This window comes from Grampus griseus, assembly GCF_964374135.1.
Source record: "Grampus griseus genome assembly, chromosome: 12".
NCBI lineage: Eukaryota > Metazoa > Chordata > Mammalia > Artiodactyla > Delphinidae > Grampus > Grampus griseus.
Window position 1 is genome coordinate 23,971,034 of NC_139006.1, and position 16,196 is coordinate 23,987,229.

Below are 16,196 nucleotides of genomic sequence, written 5' to 3' on the forward strand. Positions count from 1 at the left end.
GGCACGAACCCGTGTCCCCTGCATCGGCAGGCGGACTCTCAACCACTGCGCCACCAGGGAAGCCCTGTTGCCCACTTTTTAATTGTATTGTTTGTTTTCTTATTGTAAAGTTTTAAGGGTCCATTGTATATTTTGGATGATAGTCATTTATTCAGATGTGTCTTTTGCAAGTCTTTTCTCCCAGTTTGTGGCTTGTCTTCTCATTCTCTTGACACTGTCTTTTGCAGAGCAGAAATTTCTTAATTTTAATGAAGTGCAGCTTATCAATTTTTCTTTCATGGATTGTGCGTTTGGTATTGAATCTAAAAAGTCATCACCATACCCAGGGTTATCTAGGTTTTCTCCTGTGTTATCTTCCAGAGTCTTATAGTTTTATGTTTTGTATTTAGGTCTGTGATCCATTTTGAGTTAATTTTTATGCAGGCTGTAAGGTCTGTGTCTAGATTTTTTTTTTTTTGTAGAGAGTATGTTAAATATCAGCTCAGTAGAGTTATTTATAAAGCACCTTTTTAGTGTTTGTGGTCCACTGTACTAGTGCTTCTAAAACCGCTGTGTACAAATGAATCCCTGGGAATTTGTTAAAATGTAGGTTCTGATTCAGTAAGTTCTGGGATGGATCCTGAGAGTTTGATGATCCCAATGCTGTTGATTGGTAGACTGCAAGTAGATTTTTTTCTTTCTTCCCCTTTCTTTTTTTCTTTCTTCCTTCCTGCCTTCCTTGTTCCTTCCTTCCTTCCTTTTTTTTTTTTTTAAGTGGACGGCCAGTTGTTACAGCACCAGTTGAAAAGACTATCTTTGCTCCATTGTATTGTCTTTCTCATTTGGCAAAGATCAGTTGACTATATTTGTGTGGGTCTATTTCTGGCTCCATTCTGTTCCATTGATCTATTTGTTCATTCACAATATCACATTGTCTTGATTACTGTAACTTCATATAAGTCTTGAAGTTGGATGGTGTCCGTCCTCCAACTTTGTTCTTCTTCAGTACTGTGTTGGCTATTCTGGATCCTGTGTGTTTCTTTAGGATAAATTCCTAACATTAAATGGAAATGTATCTTTCTCTTCTTCAATTTAAATTTTACTTATTTTTTGGAATACATTCACATGGTTCAAAATTTTAAAGGTTCAGAGGTATACAGTAAGCAGATTCCCACCCATCCTTTTCCACTGATCTAGTTCCCTGACCTAGATATGTTTATTGGCTGTCTGTGTAAAAACACATATATGGATGTTTTCATTTAAGGCTTTTCGTATATGCTATCTAATTGTAATTCAGTCTGTAAGAATGTTCATTTCCCTGCACAGCACTGGGCATTTATATAATCTCTAGGCAATTTTGAAATGTTTTTATATTTTTTGTTTTCAATTTTTAATTTTCACTCTCTTGATGCAATTACATTTCTTTGTTAACGTTTGTTAAAGGCATTCGACTTTACTACATATTGCTATATGATAAATGACCCCAGCTCCAGGCGTCCCCTCTTCTCCTTTCCTTGAACCCAGTAAGGGACCCTATGTCCTGTGTGTCATCACTGCTCGATACCTATTTTGTGATCGTGCTCCTTTCAGGGTGGTGGTGCAGAATGAGAGGAGAGAAGAGTGGACCTCCCTCCTCGTGACCATTAAAAAGCTCTTCATCCAGTATCCAGTGCTGGTGCGACTGGAACAGGCAGGTACTGCATTTATGTGCTGAAAGGTGCAGCAGGGGAGGAGGTGTCAGATGGAGGCTGGGGGACCAAGAGGTTCCTGCTTGCTTCCCTTCCAGTGTTGAGTATGGCTTCTGCTTCTGGCCGGGTTTCTATGTCTGGTTGGGTCCCGCTGGTCATTGCATGTGCAGTAAGTTCAGTCACGTCCCTTCTGCAGGGGGAGGGGCCTGTGGATCAAGGCACCTTCCACTTGTTTCTTTTTTTTTTATATATAAATTTATTTATTTTATTTTTGGCTGCGTTGGGTCTTCGTTGCTGTGCTTGGGCTTTCTCTAGTTGAGGCGAGCAGGGGCTACTCTTCGTTGTGGTGTGCGGGCTTCTCATGGCGGAGGCTTCTCTTGTTGTGGAGCACGGGCTCTAGGTGCGTGAGCTTCAGAAGTTGTGGCGCATGGGCTCAATAGTTGTGACTCGTGGGCTCTAGAGTGCAGGCTCAGTAGTGTCGCTCACGGGCTTAGTTGATCTGCGGCATGTGGGATCTTCCTGGTCCAGGGATCGAACCTGTTTCCCCTGCACTGGCAGGCAGATTCTTAACCACTGCGCCACCAGAGAAATCCCCCCACTTGCTTCTTACGAGTCCATCTTTCATGAGATGTTGTTCCTTCTCTTGTGTCTTTTGCTTCAGAGGGCTTTCCTCAAGGAGACAATTCTACCTCAGCACAAGGAAACTACCTAGAGGCCATCAATCTGTCATTCAATGGTGAGTAAGGGCGCCAGCCACAGTGAGCGGATGTCTTGCTGACCACATGGCTGTGACCTTCTTTTTACTAATGTGCAGAGACCCAGACCTAGCTGGTGATGCCCCCACCTACCTACCCCCCAGATTAACTGAAAGCAGTAACTTCTGTTTGGATGGTTTTAATGGCTACCATGTAGCTCTTGGGTTTTCTGTTGGGAATCAACTTCCTCTTCTCATCTGCTTCTCATGGTGATCCAAGAGTAAAGAGCTGGAGAAAGTCCTCCTTGGGCCCTTTGTTTTCCTAAAAACTGCGTTCTTATTATTTTCCACTCCATCCTTCAGTTGCTTCCAGGTAATTTTTTTTAATTTACTTTTTTTTTTTTAAATTACAGAAGGAGCCCATTGTTCCTAGAATTCAAATACTAGAGAAGTATATCAAGTACAATGAAAATCTCCCCCTTCCCTCCACTGTCAGACCCTTCCAAGAGGGACCATTGTTAACAGCGTGATGTGATTTCTTCCAAACGTTTCTCCCTGCATTTATGTGTTAGCTGAGATACTTTGTTTGCAGATAACAGAAACCTACTGAATTCAAACAAAAAAGGAAGTTTACTCTAAGGATACAGGGGCTCTTGGGGCAGCCAGAAAAGGCTTGAACACCTTGTTGAGGAAGGTGGGAATGAGGGTGGCTCTGGGAACCGCAGCAGCAGGAATTCCTAGACACGAGTTCAGCTCCCAGTGACCCTGTCTCTGCTCTCTGGTTAGAATTCCACATTCCCAGCTCTGGTTAGGTGTCTGTCCATCACTGGCAACTGACAGAAGAGATGGTGTGTGGTCACTTTACTGTGTGTATCGCCTGCCCCTGTGTCTGTACTCAGGTGCTAGGGATTCTAGAGCATGGGGTCTTTTATTAGTAAGCCTTTTTGTCACATTTGAATGGCACTAAATTTCCATAGTAAAAACCGCACAGCTCAGGAATAAGAATTAGGGAATTCCCTGGCGGTCCAGTGGTTAGGACTCTCTGCTTTCATTGCTGAGGGCACAAGTTCAATCCCTGGTCAGGGAACTGAGATTCTGCAAACTGCGTGGCATGGCACGGCCAAAAAAAAAAAACCAAGAAGTAAGAATTAACTTGCCAAATTTAAAAAGTCATCACAAGATTCTGGTCAGCTCTCTCAAATATTGTCTTAAATCAATATTTGATTCTTCTAAGTTTCAATACAGATCCATTTATGGATGGTTTAAATTAGCGACATGAAATTTGGATACTTAAGGCTGCACAAGGCAAGTATTCAGCCTCGAAGAGGGGTATTAACAAAGGCAACAGGGACATAGACCTGTATTCAAGCAGTTCTTACTGTAGAAGGGGAAGGACAGTAGTGAATTCAGGCCGGGAGGTGACAACTGCTCTAACAGAAACATGGACAAAATGGTCTGAGAGCATGGAGACGCTTGCCACTGGCTGGTTTCTGATAAGCTGTAGCATCTTCACAGGAGGACTTTTTACTTTGTTTCAAGTGTTTGACAAGCACTACATCAACCGCAACTTTGACCGAACTGGGCAGATGTCTGTGGTGATCACGCCCGGGGTGGGTGTGTTCGAAGTGGACCGGCTACTCATGATCCTGACCAAGCAGCGGATGATAGATAACGGTAATGCTTCCGGGGCGCTGCTATGTTTATAGCCTGATTTACCCTTACCCATCGGGATCTGGGGACATGAGTAATGTCAGGTGACAAAAAAGAGTTCCATGGTCAGTCGGCTTGGGACATGCTGGGTTGTGCACAGTTCGGCAGAGTTCCTAATTGCCAGTTTGAATATGTTAGTGTATCTTGTTTATCTCTAGAGGACATAACTGGCACTCTGAGTTTCCCAAACATACTTGACGCTGGAGAACCCCTTTGGGGGATTGTTTCCAGGATCCAGCGTCCATCAGCCCATCCTGGGAAGCGCCATGGGATCATCCGGTCCTCCCTCTGGGATGTGCTGTGCGTCTCCGGCTTGCACCCCCTCCCCCTATTTGATTTGTGTTCTAACAACAAGATGGAGTTGGGAACGTAAATCCTGGTGGCCAGTAAAGAAACTCTGTTGAATGATGTGGATTATTTTGCTTTTTACTGAGATGACAAGGTTCCCTTTCCTTTCGGGCCTTGAAACTGTAGTCATGGAGGCCTGGCGGTCTGTTTGACAAATCACGATCTGCAAGGCCGTCAAAAGCTGTCAAGCACTGATTAGTGGCAGATGCGGTGGGACTTGGTAAAGAGGACACAGACAAAATGCACCTATTTACTTCTTAACCACGTGGGCAGAGCTGGTGAGGAGAATAAGTCAGCTGTGCCTTGTACCCTGACCCACTTAAATCACACGGCTAATAGATTGGGATACGTATCTCTACACTGCCCGCCCCCCCCCACCAACTCTTTCTGTCTTTCCTTTTTTAGGAATCGGTGTGGACTTGGTGTGCATGGGGGAGCAGCCACTGCATGCTGTCCCGTTGTTCAAGGTGATTGATTTTGCAGTGCTCACTAAAAGCCAGGTTCCAGTGCAGGGTGGTCTTGAGAATAGTTAGAATCAGAGAAGCTGGAACAGTTCCGGGCCCTACCTGCTTTCCAGCTGACCTGGGCCCTGCCTTGTTCCCTTTCAGCTGCACAATCGGAGTGGCCCTCGCGACTCTCGCCTGGGTGATGACTACAATATCCCTCACTGGATAAACCACAGGTGGGTGAGATCTGGATTCGCCGTAGAGGATCAGGGATTCCATTAGCTTCCTTGCCATTTTTTTCTTCAAACCTGTTAAGTTCTTACGACAAAATCTTTTGTGACGAGAATGTGGAAACCAAAGTTCTAACATTTGTTTAAAGCATCTCTATATGCAAAGCCATGGCTGTGACATAAGAACAGTCTATGGTGAAAAACATAAAAACAAGTTTGAAGGACTTATTTCCACAACTATTCCCAATTCCCCCTGTTCCCAACTCACACAGACCATAGTGGACCAGCACAGGGCCTGGGCCTCTCCATTTGTAGAAAAATCCCCATGCCTCCTCTTCGCATGAGACCAGGCCTCAGTGTTCCTGCTAATTTCAGCTCAAGGAGGAGGTTCTAATCCAGTTAGGAATCAGGACTAGCGCACATGAGACAATTTATAGGAAAAAAAGGAATAGAACAATATTTTAAAACATAATTAATGTTTTGTAGTAATTACAAAAGAAAGAATTGGGAAGATCAGTGAGGCCTGAGACAAAGGTGTTCCTGGGAGGGCTGATCCATGGCTGGGATTCCAGCTGTGTCTTGAGGTTTAAAATGAAAGGGGGTTAGGGACTTCCTCAGCGGTGCAGTGGTTAAGACTGCACGCTTCCACTGCAGGGGACACAGGTTCGATCCCTGGTCAGGGAACTAAGATCCCGCATGCCGTGTGGCATGACCAAAAAAAAAAATTAATTAAAAAAAAAAAGAAAGAAAGGGGTTTAGATGAATGACCCTGTCTGTTTCTTTTGCAGTTTCTACACATCCAAAAGCCAGCTCTTTTGTAATAGTTTCACCCCACGAATAAAACTGGCCGGAAAGAAGGTAGGTTTCACCCACCAGCAGAGCCTTTAGGGACTGTCACTGATGTTGTTATTTTGGGCCTAAGAAACCTCCTATCCCCCAGTGGTCATGAATAGCATTTGAGAAATTTGTCTTAGTACTTTATAGTTTTCTGCATTAAATAAATAAACAACAAAGCAAATCCCAGGAGTGATAAACTCTATTTAATTTTGCAGCCTGCCTCTGAGAAAGCAAAAAATGGCCGTGATACGTGTGAGTATTTTTTTCTCCTTTCATCACTTTTAGAAAGAGTCACCTAACCCATGGCAACAAGATTTTGTGAGGTTGCGTAAAAAATTCACAGCCAAGTTTGGGAGACCAGAGTTCCCCTTGTGTGATCTTTGGAAGGTCCCTTAGTGATCCTGTATATTTTTGTCCTGTCAGCTGCAAAATGGGTGATAACAAAACCTTATTTTTCTTTTCCATAGGTCAATTGTAGGGATCGGGTGGAAAGTTTTAAAGGACTAAATATACACATTAAGATGATATTTTTATTTTTTTTAAATTAATTAATTTATTTTTGGCTGCGTTGGGTCTTTGTTGCTGTTCGCGGGCTTTCTCTAGTTGCAGTGAGCGGGGGCTACTCTGTTGTGGTGCGCGAGCTTCTTAACGCGGTGGTTTCTCTTGTTGCGGAGCACGGGCTCTAGGTGTGCAGGCTTCAGCAGTTGTGGCTCACAGGCTGTAGAGCGCAGGCTCAGTAGTTGTGGCGCACGGGCTTCGTTGCTCCGTGGCATGTGGGATCTTCCCGGACCAGGGCTCAAACCCGTGTCCCCTGCATTGGCAGGTGGGTTCTTAACCACTGCGCCACCAGGGAAGCCCAAGATGATATTTTTAAAGTGGGATCACAGAAGGAAATGCTGCCATCATCTTGCCTTTACTTAATGCTAGTAAATAGTAATCTCTATATCGCTTTGACATATAAATCATTTAATCTTAGTAACCTGACGAATGGGTTATTATCCCATTATTTTCAGGGGGAGATGGTGATGATGACCTATATCTTGCAGATTTTCATGAAGACCATCCGAAGACCTCTTGTTGAAATGTGTTTTGAGGACAGTTTGTATTATTTGTGTGTTTCAGCTCTGGGGACTCCCAAAGAATCTGAGAACACCCTTCCCATCCAAGTGGATTACGATGCTTATGACGCGCAAGTCTTCAGGCTGCCAGGCCCATCCCGGGCTCAGCGCCTCGCCACCTGCAGGTTTTCTGCCAGATGCACTTTGGGGTGGATGTAGAAGCTGATTAGGAAAACCTGAGGCCCAGTAGGGACCTGCATGAGAGCAACCTTGAAAACATCTTAAATTAAAATTAGCCAAGTGGAAGCCGTAGTATGTGGATCATTAGGGAGTCTGTTTTCTGGTTCTCTGGCCCAGCCATTTTGTTAGCTATGTTTGCTATGAAGTATTGTCCCCTCATAAGGAGAGCATTCTGCTTTTTCTAGCCAAGAGAAGCAATTCGTGAATTCTGGAATTTTCATTTCACTGGGAGGCCACTAATGATAGATAGATAGATAGGCGGCCACTAATAAATAATAGATAGATAGGTAAATAGATAGATTGATCAACCGATCGATCCCAGGGCCCAGAGTTTCTTTTAGGTTTATTATTCCCAGAGGGCGAGAGACTTTTCTTTCTTTATTCCTGTTTTTAAAATTTGCTCCATGGTATTTTGGTCATGTAGTAGTTTTTCATTGTGATATAGTCAGATTTACCAACATACTCATTTCTGGGTCTTGTGTAAGAAAGCCATCCCCACTCCAAGGTTAGAAACGTGTCTTTTGTATTTTCTTCCAATACTTTTTCGGTCTTGGTTTTTATACTTAGTTCTTTATATAGAATTTTTTTTTTTTAATGAAATGTGAAACAGAGCTCTAGCTTATTTTTTTCCCTAGTTGACCAAGTACCGCGAGTCCATTTTCCACATTTCTTAGACATGGAAAGTGTGCTTTGATTGGAAGAATCACTGATTGGAGGAATATTCCGTCTCTTCACATTGTGACAAATGGGCTTAGAGTGGCCACGTGCTCTTCTTCTGTCCTTTCCCCTCATCCCATCCTGATGTCTGGTCCCGAGAATGCTTAGAGCTCACAGTGAGTGCTGTTAACAGCAGCTCCCCTGCACATAGATGCTGCCTAGGGCCTCGGCGGTGCTTTTCTTGAGTGTCTAAGAACCCTTTCATGGTCCAAGATCCTTGGTTTTCTTTCTTCTGATCAAAGACGGCAAGACCTGGTGTCTCAGAGACTCAGGCTGTGTTCCTTGAGGGCACAGACTGTGCCCTAATCTGTGCTCTATCCCCACGCTGGGCTGAGCATATGCTGGCGCTTAAATATTTACTGTTGAAATAATGAAAAGTGTAGTCAGCCCATGGGATCTATTTTCATGTTCCATTTAAGCTCTCCCTTAAAATCCTTCCAGGTGGAAAGAGAACAGCTCTGATGCCAGAGCGGTGGCCCTATCGGCGGTTGCTGACTCTTCCATTCTGAAATTTTGTACCCCATTGGGCTCCTCTCCTGCTGATCCTTCTTCCTGCTGTTTCCAGAGGTTTTCCCCTCAGGGAGTTTCATGTTTTAATAAGGGCATACGTTTTTTAAAATTTTTATTAAGGAAACATTCAAACAGACCAGTGAAATGAACAGTTATCAGTGTGTTGTCAATCTTGTTTTATCACTTCTCCCACATTTGAAATTTCGCTTGAGTATTCTAAAACAGATATCAGGTATCCTTTTCTTTTTTTTGCGGTACACGGGCCTCTCACTGTTGTGGCCTCTCCCGTTGCGGAGCACAGGCTCCGGACGCGCGGGCTCAGCGGCCATGGCTCACGGGCCCAGCCGCTCCGCAGCATGTGGGATCTTCCCGGACCGGGGCACGAACCCGTGTCCCTTGCATCGGCAGGCGGACTCTCAACCACTGCGCCACCAGGGAAGCCCCCTTTTCTTTTTTTTTAAACCTGTAAATATTTCAGCATGTGTCTCTCTAACAAATAAGAAATAAAACAAAAAAAATCTGATCACAGTACCCTTGTCACTGGTAACAAAATTCACACTAATTCCTTAATATCCCTGATAGCCAGTCCCTCTGTAGATTTCCCAATGGTCTCAAAACTGTGATTTTTACAGTTACTTAGTTTGAGTTGGGATCTGAAGAAGATGCACATGTTGCATTTTCTCTTATGTCATTTTCTGTGACCGCAGAGTGTCTTGCTTTCTTCCTTTGTTTATTTCCATATGACATTTAACTTTTCCTGTTGTCTCTGAATCTGCTGTAAACTGGCAATTATCTCTAGAGGCTTGATTAGATTTAGATTCAATTTTTGATGCCGGAAGACATCTCAGGCTGTGCTGTGTGTTTCCTCTTGGGTGACATCGGTTCACAACCCCATTCTCAGTGACACGAGCTTGATGGTGGGATGAGGTGGGGTCAGGCTGAGCAATTGCTTCTTTACAACTCTGATCCTGGGACTCCGGCCATTGGATGACTGTCAGTCATCTCCCCCGTTTCTTCCACGACGTCTCCAGCTGCTCAGGGCAGAGTCCCTCCTACATTACCTCCTCGGAGATCCCATTGGGGGTTTTCGTTATTGGCCTCCCATGTAGCCCAGGCTGGGGATCCATTTGGGAGTTGTAACTCTAGGTCGGACAGCACCCCCCGCTTGGTGTGACTTGGTCTCTACCCACCAGGTCCGTGCGAGAGCGGGAGAGTCACAGTCGGAAGAGCGCCAGCTCCTGTGATGTCTCATCCAGCCCTTCCCTGCCTGGCCAGCCGCTGCCCACAGAGGAGGTGAGGAGCCAGGCTTCTGACGACAGTTCCCTGGGCAGGAGCGCCAACATCCTGATGATCCCTCACCCCCACCTGCACCAGTATGAAGTCAGCAGCTCCTTGGGCTACACCAGCACTCGAGGTCAGAGGGCAGGGCTGGGCAGGGTGGGGATAGCTGCCTTCCTGTAGCGGGGATGGGCGGGACCATGGATAGGTGTGGGCTGTAAGTCCCATGTGTTAATTATTTCCATGCAGGTGCAGTGAGTACGAATGGCCTTAGCTGTTTGTGTGTGTGTGTGTGTTATACTATTTTCATCTTTGCCCTTTCTTCTCTCTTCCCTATAAATGTCTACCTTTCCATATGTTAAGGTAGAGCTTTTCTTAGGCCTAAGGTTAAAGTGTTTACTTATTTCCTTAGCATTTCCATTCGAGCCACACTTAAAACAGCCTCTTTCCTCTATTCCACTTCAAGTGACCTGTTAACTTGGCATGGCCCAGGGAGCACAGGTGCTGCTTTTCCTATATCTTATCTTACCCATCCAGTGGCATCTGCAACTCAAGTATACAGCCCCCTCCTGCCTGTTTGGAAAACATTCTGTTGTGAAATAATTATGGATTTATAGGAAATGCCAAAAAAAAAATCCAGGGAGGTCTTGTGTAGCTTTCACTCATTTTCCCCAGTGATAACATCTCGCATAACTAGTACAGTATTAAAACCAGGAACATGACCTTTGTACAATCCACAGAGCTTATTCGGAGCTCACTGGTCGTACATGCATTTGTGGGTGTGTGTGTGTCTGTGAAGTTTTAGCACATGTGTTGACATATGTAACCACACCACAATTAAGATATTCCATCCTCACGGCCTCTCTTCTGCTACCCCTCTGGAGCCATACCCTCCCACTAATCATTCTCCTCCATAATTTTGATATTTCAAGAATGTTTTCTAAATGGAGGAGTAGCCCTCCTGACTTTTAATCACTGATTTAGGACTGTTGTGTGCACACTGCTGCCTCCTGTTGCCCTGGAAGGATTCCCAAAGGGTGAGGGGTGTTTCCCAGCACTTTGAAGGGGAAACTGGTGGCTCCTGGGGCCTGAGGACCGAGGAGCAGGGTGCTTTCATCTTTCATTCATTAGGCACCATAGACACTGAGCCAACAGCCAGAAATCTTTTGACTGCTGAAAAAAGTTTTTTTTTTTTTAAACTGGTTCAAAGTATAAAAAGGAAATTCTGAAAGAGAAAGGAGATGTTTAATTACACAACTATAGAATATAACCTATGTCACCTACATTAATTAGGGTTAGTATTCAAAAGAATTTTAATACATTTGAAGATTTCTAGGAATTCCCCGACTCCACGCTTTCACTGCTAAGGGCTCGGGTTCAAACCCTGGTTGGTGAACTAAGATCCCGCAAACTCTGCGGCCAAAAAAAAAAAAAATTCTAGGTTAGCTTTTTCCCACCTTCTGGAAATTTCTGAGTTTGCATGACAGTTATATTCCCATTCTGTTAAACATATTCTTAGAAGGGTCTGTAGTAAAAGTTAAACTACACATTAATCCTTTAAAAACCTTTGTTATTCTAAAAGCCAGTTCTCCTCTGAGGAGATAAATTTGCTCTTAATCCAAGTAGCTTTTTATTTTTTTAAATTTTATATATATATATTTATTTATTTATGGCTGCATTGGGTCTTCGTTGCTGCATGTGTGCTTTCTCTAGTTGCGGTGAGCGGGGGCTACTCTTCGTTGTGATGCGCGGGCTTCTTATTGCGTTGGCTTCTCTTGTTGTGGAGCATGGTCTCTAGGTGTGCGAGCTTCAGTAGTTGTGGCACGTGGGCTTCAGTAGTTGTGGCTCATGGGCTCTAGAGTGCAGGCTCAGTAGTTGTGGCGCACAGGCTTAGTTGCTTGGCGGCATGTGGGATCTTCCCGGACCAGGGTTCAAACCCGTGTCCTCTGCATTGGTAGGCGGATTCTTAACCACTGCACCACCAGGGAAGTCCCAATCCAAGTAGCTCTGAAAACAAGTATTTCTTTTTTTGCGGTGCAAGGGCCCCTCACTGCTGTGGCCTCTCCCGCTGCGGAGCACAGGCTCCGGATGTGCAGGCTCAGTGGCCATGGCTTACTGGCCCAGCCGCTCCGTGGCATGTGGGATCTTCCCGGACCGGGGCACGAACCCATGTCCCTTGCATCGGCAGGCGGACTCTCAACCACTGCGCCACCAGGGAAGCCCCTGAAAACAAGTTTTCTTAAAAGTTATCTGAATGGTAGAATTGATTTCAACATCCTTAATGATATGTGAGAGTTTATTGGAAAAGCCAAAAAGCAATTCACTGGAACGGTGTCAGGCAATGCCATCCACATGGCCTTTGTTTCCAGTTTCTCTGTTATATTTAGGGCTTCTCACCCATCCACCTACCCAGTGTAGCATAGGAAACATTTCCCCTTTCCTCTACCCATATTTTTGACCCATTTTAGCCCTTAGTCCTATTTCTTATCCTTTTCAAAGTGTGTACTCACCTTTTTTAAAGTTGAGTTCTCTCCTTTTATTTCCATGATAACTAACTAGACTGTATTCTTTCTTATTTGATAAATTGGACCATCAATTTCATTAATTTACAGTGAAAAATACAGTTTTCATGGAGAACTGAATGTTCTCTTCTTGCATGCACAATGGCTTGAGGAATTAAATATTACTATGTACCATGTTCTTTGGTAGGAATTGGGTAGATAATGGTGGACAAGACATTCCTTGATGCCATGGAATTTGTATCTGCTGGACCCACTTTCTAACCTGGGTGTTTGCTTAGTAAACATGGGATGCTCACCAACAGAGTTGGTTGTAGGTTTCAGCTCTTTGATCTACTCAGGTTAGGGACCTGTCTGCCATTGAATGGGACAGGTTGAGTCTAAATATCATGCCATCTCCTTACCTGGTCAAGGCTGGATGCATCCATTTCTTCATTCTATTCTCCCAAGAATTTAGTTTTTTTAACACAGTAATGTTTGATTGCTTACTCATGTTCCAGGCCACTGCATTAATGGGAGGGGGTTCTGATCCACCCAGTCACTCAGGGCCCCATGGTCCTTCCATCCCGGGATGCCATGGTCATCAACACTGGTCTCCAAAGTTTCCACAGCAGGGCAGAGGAGAATGGAGATCATGCGTGGAGAGGTTTGTGGTCCAGGCCTTCGGGTGGAGCATGTCACTTCTGCCTGTGTTCTCTTGGCTGGAACTCAGTTATTTGGCCCCAGTGCAAAGGGACTGGAAACTACAGTCTCCTTGTGTGTCTCAGAGGAAAATCAAACAGGTCTAGTGAACACATTGGCTATCTCTGCTAGGGTCTGCCCTTCTGGTCACCAAATATGTACATGTATTGTTCCTCCCACATGCAGAATGCACCCGCCCCATCCCCAAAGGGAGACAACTCAAGACCCACTATTGAGTCATTGCATCCAGCTCAACATCTAAGGTCTCCAGGCAATGTGTGGTCCTCCCCATCAGGTTTGGGTGTGGCTTCACTGGGCCAGTAATTTAGGAACCAGAACCCCCTTCTCCCAGGTATTTAAAAAGTAAACCCATTATTTCATTCCTTTATAGTTTGGCGATTTCACTCATTTCCCTCGTTCCCTAACATGTACGCTCTCCAAGGTCCTTGTCAGCCTCCGCAGGTTGTCCTCCTAGTTCTGCTTTCACCGTGACCCTGTGCTTTCTCTCTGTGCCTCCCCCACCCCACGGTAACTGGCAGATGTCCTGGAGAACATGATGGAGCCACCACAGCGGGACTCCAGTGCGCCGGGGAGGTTCCACGTGGGCAGCGCAGAGTCCATGCTGCACTTTCGACCTGGGGGATACATGCCCCAGCGGGCACTGATCAACCCCTTTGCACCCTCGCGGATGCCCATGAAGCTTACGTCCAACAGGAGGCGCTGGATGCACACTTTTCCTGTGGGTAAGTTGGGCGCTCGGGAAAGAGCCCTGACTGGGAACTCCTAGTCCTGGCGTCCCCTGAGTGGCCTTGGTCAAGGGTGTCATCTTCTCTGCACCTGTGGTGCCCCACCTGGAAGATGGGGTGGCCACGCCCACTTTGTCTGTCCCGGGGCTCTTGTGAGGATCCTTGAGGACTTTGTAGCTAGCCAGCTGTGTAGACCCAAGGGCTCCTTTTTCTGTTTGACAGGGACTGTGCTTTGCCACCTGCTTTCTTTCCTGAGACGAAAGTCCCTCTTCTTGTTCACTCCTTCCTTTCCTTACTCTCTGGATGTCAGTGTTACAGTCTTGGTTACACGGAGTTATGTTACTTTGTTTCCTCTCAGGGTCTCTGACAGCAGAAAAAAAAAATTTTTTTTTTTTTTGAGAAATGGGTGAACAATTTCTTTTTTTCCTTTTTCTTTTTTTTTTAGTTTAAATAAATTGGGGAAAAAAAGCTTAAAATAAACGAGTTCTATTTTTTATAATGGGAAGCTGAAATAAAAACAAACTACAGCCATATTCCAAACCATGTTTAAATTTACAAACATAATGAAAGAAGCCTGCCATAAAAGTGTACTTTCTGTATGATACCATTTAAATAAAGTTCAAAACCAATCAAAACTAAAAAATAAATTTTTTTTTTTCAAATTCACTGTTTCTCCGAGCTCATCCTTTTTGATCTGTGTTCTGTCCTAAAGAAGATGACAGTAAGGTTTTATAAAGCTGTGGCTAAAATTAAACTTCAGCTTGATGGGCTGTTACTGGGCTGGGGAGGAACAGGTACATTAACCTCCTGGGTGTTTTCAGGAAGCCATCCTGCTGAATGCTTGCAAGTGTCTAGTTATTTTCTTTGGTACTTGCTTTCGGAGTTACAAGTTAAATAAGTGAGCAATGAATCTGGTTCTTTTGGCTGTAATTGGGGGTCATTCCCAACCCCCTTTTTGCCCCTCTTATCTCTATCCTAATCTGTCACCTTACCTGTTTCTTTCTGGTGTCCCTTCCTCCCCATCATCATCCCCACCGGCTCCCTTCAAGTTCTCTTACGAGAACTATTGATGTTTCTTCCATGACCGTCAGCTCTTCCTGCTTCTGTGCTTCCCCCCACCCCCATCACCCATGCTTTTCTAAAGCTAAATGTGTTTACTAAATACTCTGCCCACCTGGCCCTCTAAGAGCCGAGGCCCTCCTCTGCCAGGCTCCCCAGCCTCCCGCCTCCTCACCCCCATCCTCAGAGGTTTTTCTCTTTCCCAAGCGAGTTTGTGGCCTCCAGCTTGTGTTTTGCCTCTTCCACGTTTGGGGTTTGCCCAAATACCCTCTTCTTCAATCCCCGCTAACCTGGTTGGACAGTCAGCTCTGAAACCTATCATTCTCCAGGAAGCATGTTTCCGTAGACGCAACTAATTCTCACTTAGCTCCTACTCGATGTCCGTTTTGCCCTTGTGCGTCCTCTGCTCTTGAAGTAGGAGCTGTTATCATCTCAGGTACTAACAGAGTCATCGGTGTTTCTCTCGTGTGTCCCTTCTCGTTTCGCCCATGTTGACCCTCCTGGGAGGGACCCTTGTCTCCCATACTGTTATCTTTCTTTACTGTGTCTCAGTTGACATGTGCGAGACAGAGGACCCCAAAATATTTTTAGACTGAAGCCTCACAGGAGGATGAGCCTTGCTTGGAAGAGGCGATGTCCCATCTGGGAGCCAGAGGGTCACAGACAGGACGTGCCTCTGTGGCGTGGTCGCCTTTCAATCACCCGCGTCCCAGCAGCGGGAAGGAAGGAAGGTTGAGGTGAAGTACACAGCACTGGCTGTCGGGGGAATGATGCTCAGTGGATCTTTGTCTGGGCAGGACCATCTGGAGAGGCTATCCAGATCCATCACCAGACCCGACAGAACATGGCAGAGCTGCAGGGCAGCGGGCAGAGGGACCCGACCCACTCCTCTGCAGAGCTGCTGGAGTTGGCATACCATGAAGCCACTGGAAGGTGAGGCCGGGCACGGGGTACTGGGTGGGAGGTACTGCGAGAACGTGCTCGGGCACCCAGGGCAACAGCAGAATAGACTGCCCGCGAAACGTCACGTTCGTGAGACTCGGAGACACCGTGTGCACGCGTGCGGGCCTTTCCTTTGTCAGCGTCGTCCCTGCCACCAGGCCAGTGCACAGCAAATAGCCTGAGATGCTTTTGCCAGAGATGTTCCCCAGACCCTGCTTTAGCTTCTGCTTTAAGTCAAAACACGCTTTGTCAACCTCAGACATGAGTTTCTCCTAATCCTCAGTCATGGGAGAAAACGAGTTCCAAGGCAGGTGGTTCCCGCTGTGTGTTTTGGGCAGTCAGTCTATGACTTTTGTCATTTTGGTCATTGAGGAATTCCACTGTTGGGTTTAGAAGAAGTTGATGCTAAAAGCAATGGAAACCAAGGCCTGTGTTTATAGAAACAAGTCTTTTCAAACCAGGATCCTGAATGTGTTACAAGGCATCCGAGGAGAGTCAGCCTAGGAAGAAAGTC

General features: G+C 45.5%; 1 protein-coding gene across 3 annotated transcripts in view; it reads left to right on the forward strand.

The window, feature by feature from the left end:
* The window catches only part of DEPDC5 (DEP domain containing 5, GATOR1 subcomplex subunit), a 93,308-nt gene that overhangs the window by 22,663 nt on the left and 54,449 nt on the right, over positions 1-16,196 (forward strand). For all 3 annotated transcript variants that reach the window (XM_082667208.1, XM_082667207.1, XM_082667209.1), the window contains exons 13-23: positions 1,570-1,673; positions 2,329-2,403; positions 3,901-4,035; positions 4,825-4,886; positions 5,028-5,101; positions 5,884-5,953; positions 6,148-6,184; positions 7,055-7,175; positions 9,651-9,871; positions 13,475-13,678; positions 15,538-15,673. In XM_082667208.1, coding sequence (XP_082523334.1) covers positions 1,570-1,673; positions 2,329-2,403; positions 3,901-4,035; positions 4,825-4,886; positions 5,028-5,101; positions 5,884-5,953; positions 6,148-6,184; positions 7,055-7,175; positions 9,651-9,871; positions 13,475-13,678; positions 15,538-15,673 — 1,239 coding nt within the window. The remainder of the gene's footprint in view (positions 1-1,569; positions 1,674-2,328; positions 2,404-3,900; positions 4,036-4,824; positions 4,887-5,027; positions 5,102-5,883; positions 5,954-6,147; positions 6,185-7,054; positions 7,176-9,650; positions 9,872-13,474; positions 13,679-15,537; positions 15,674-16,196) is intronic.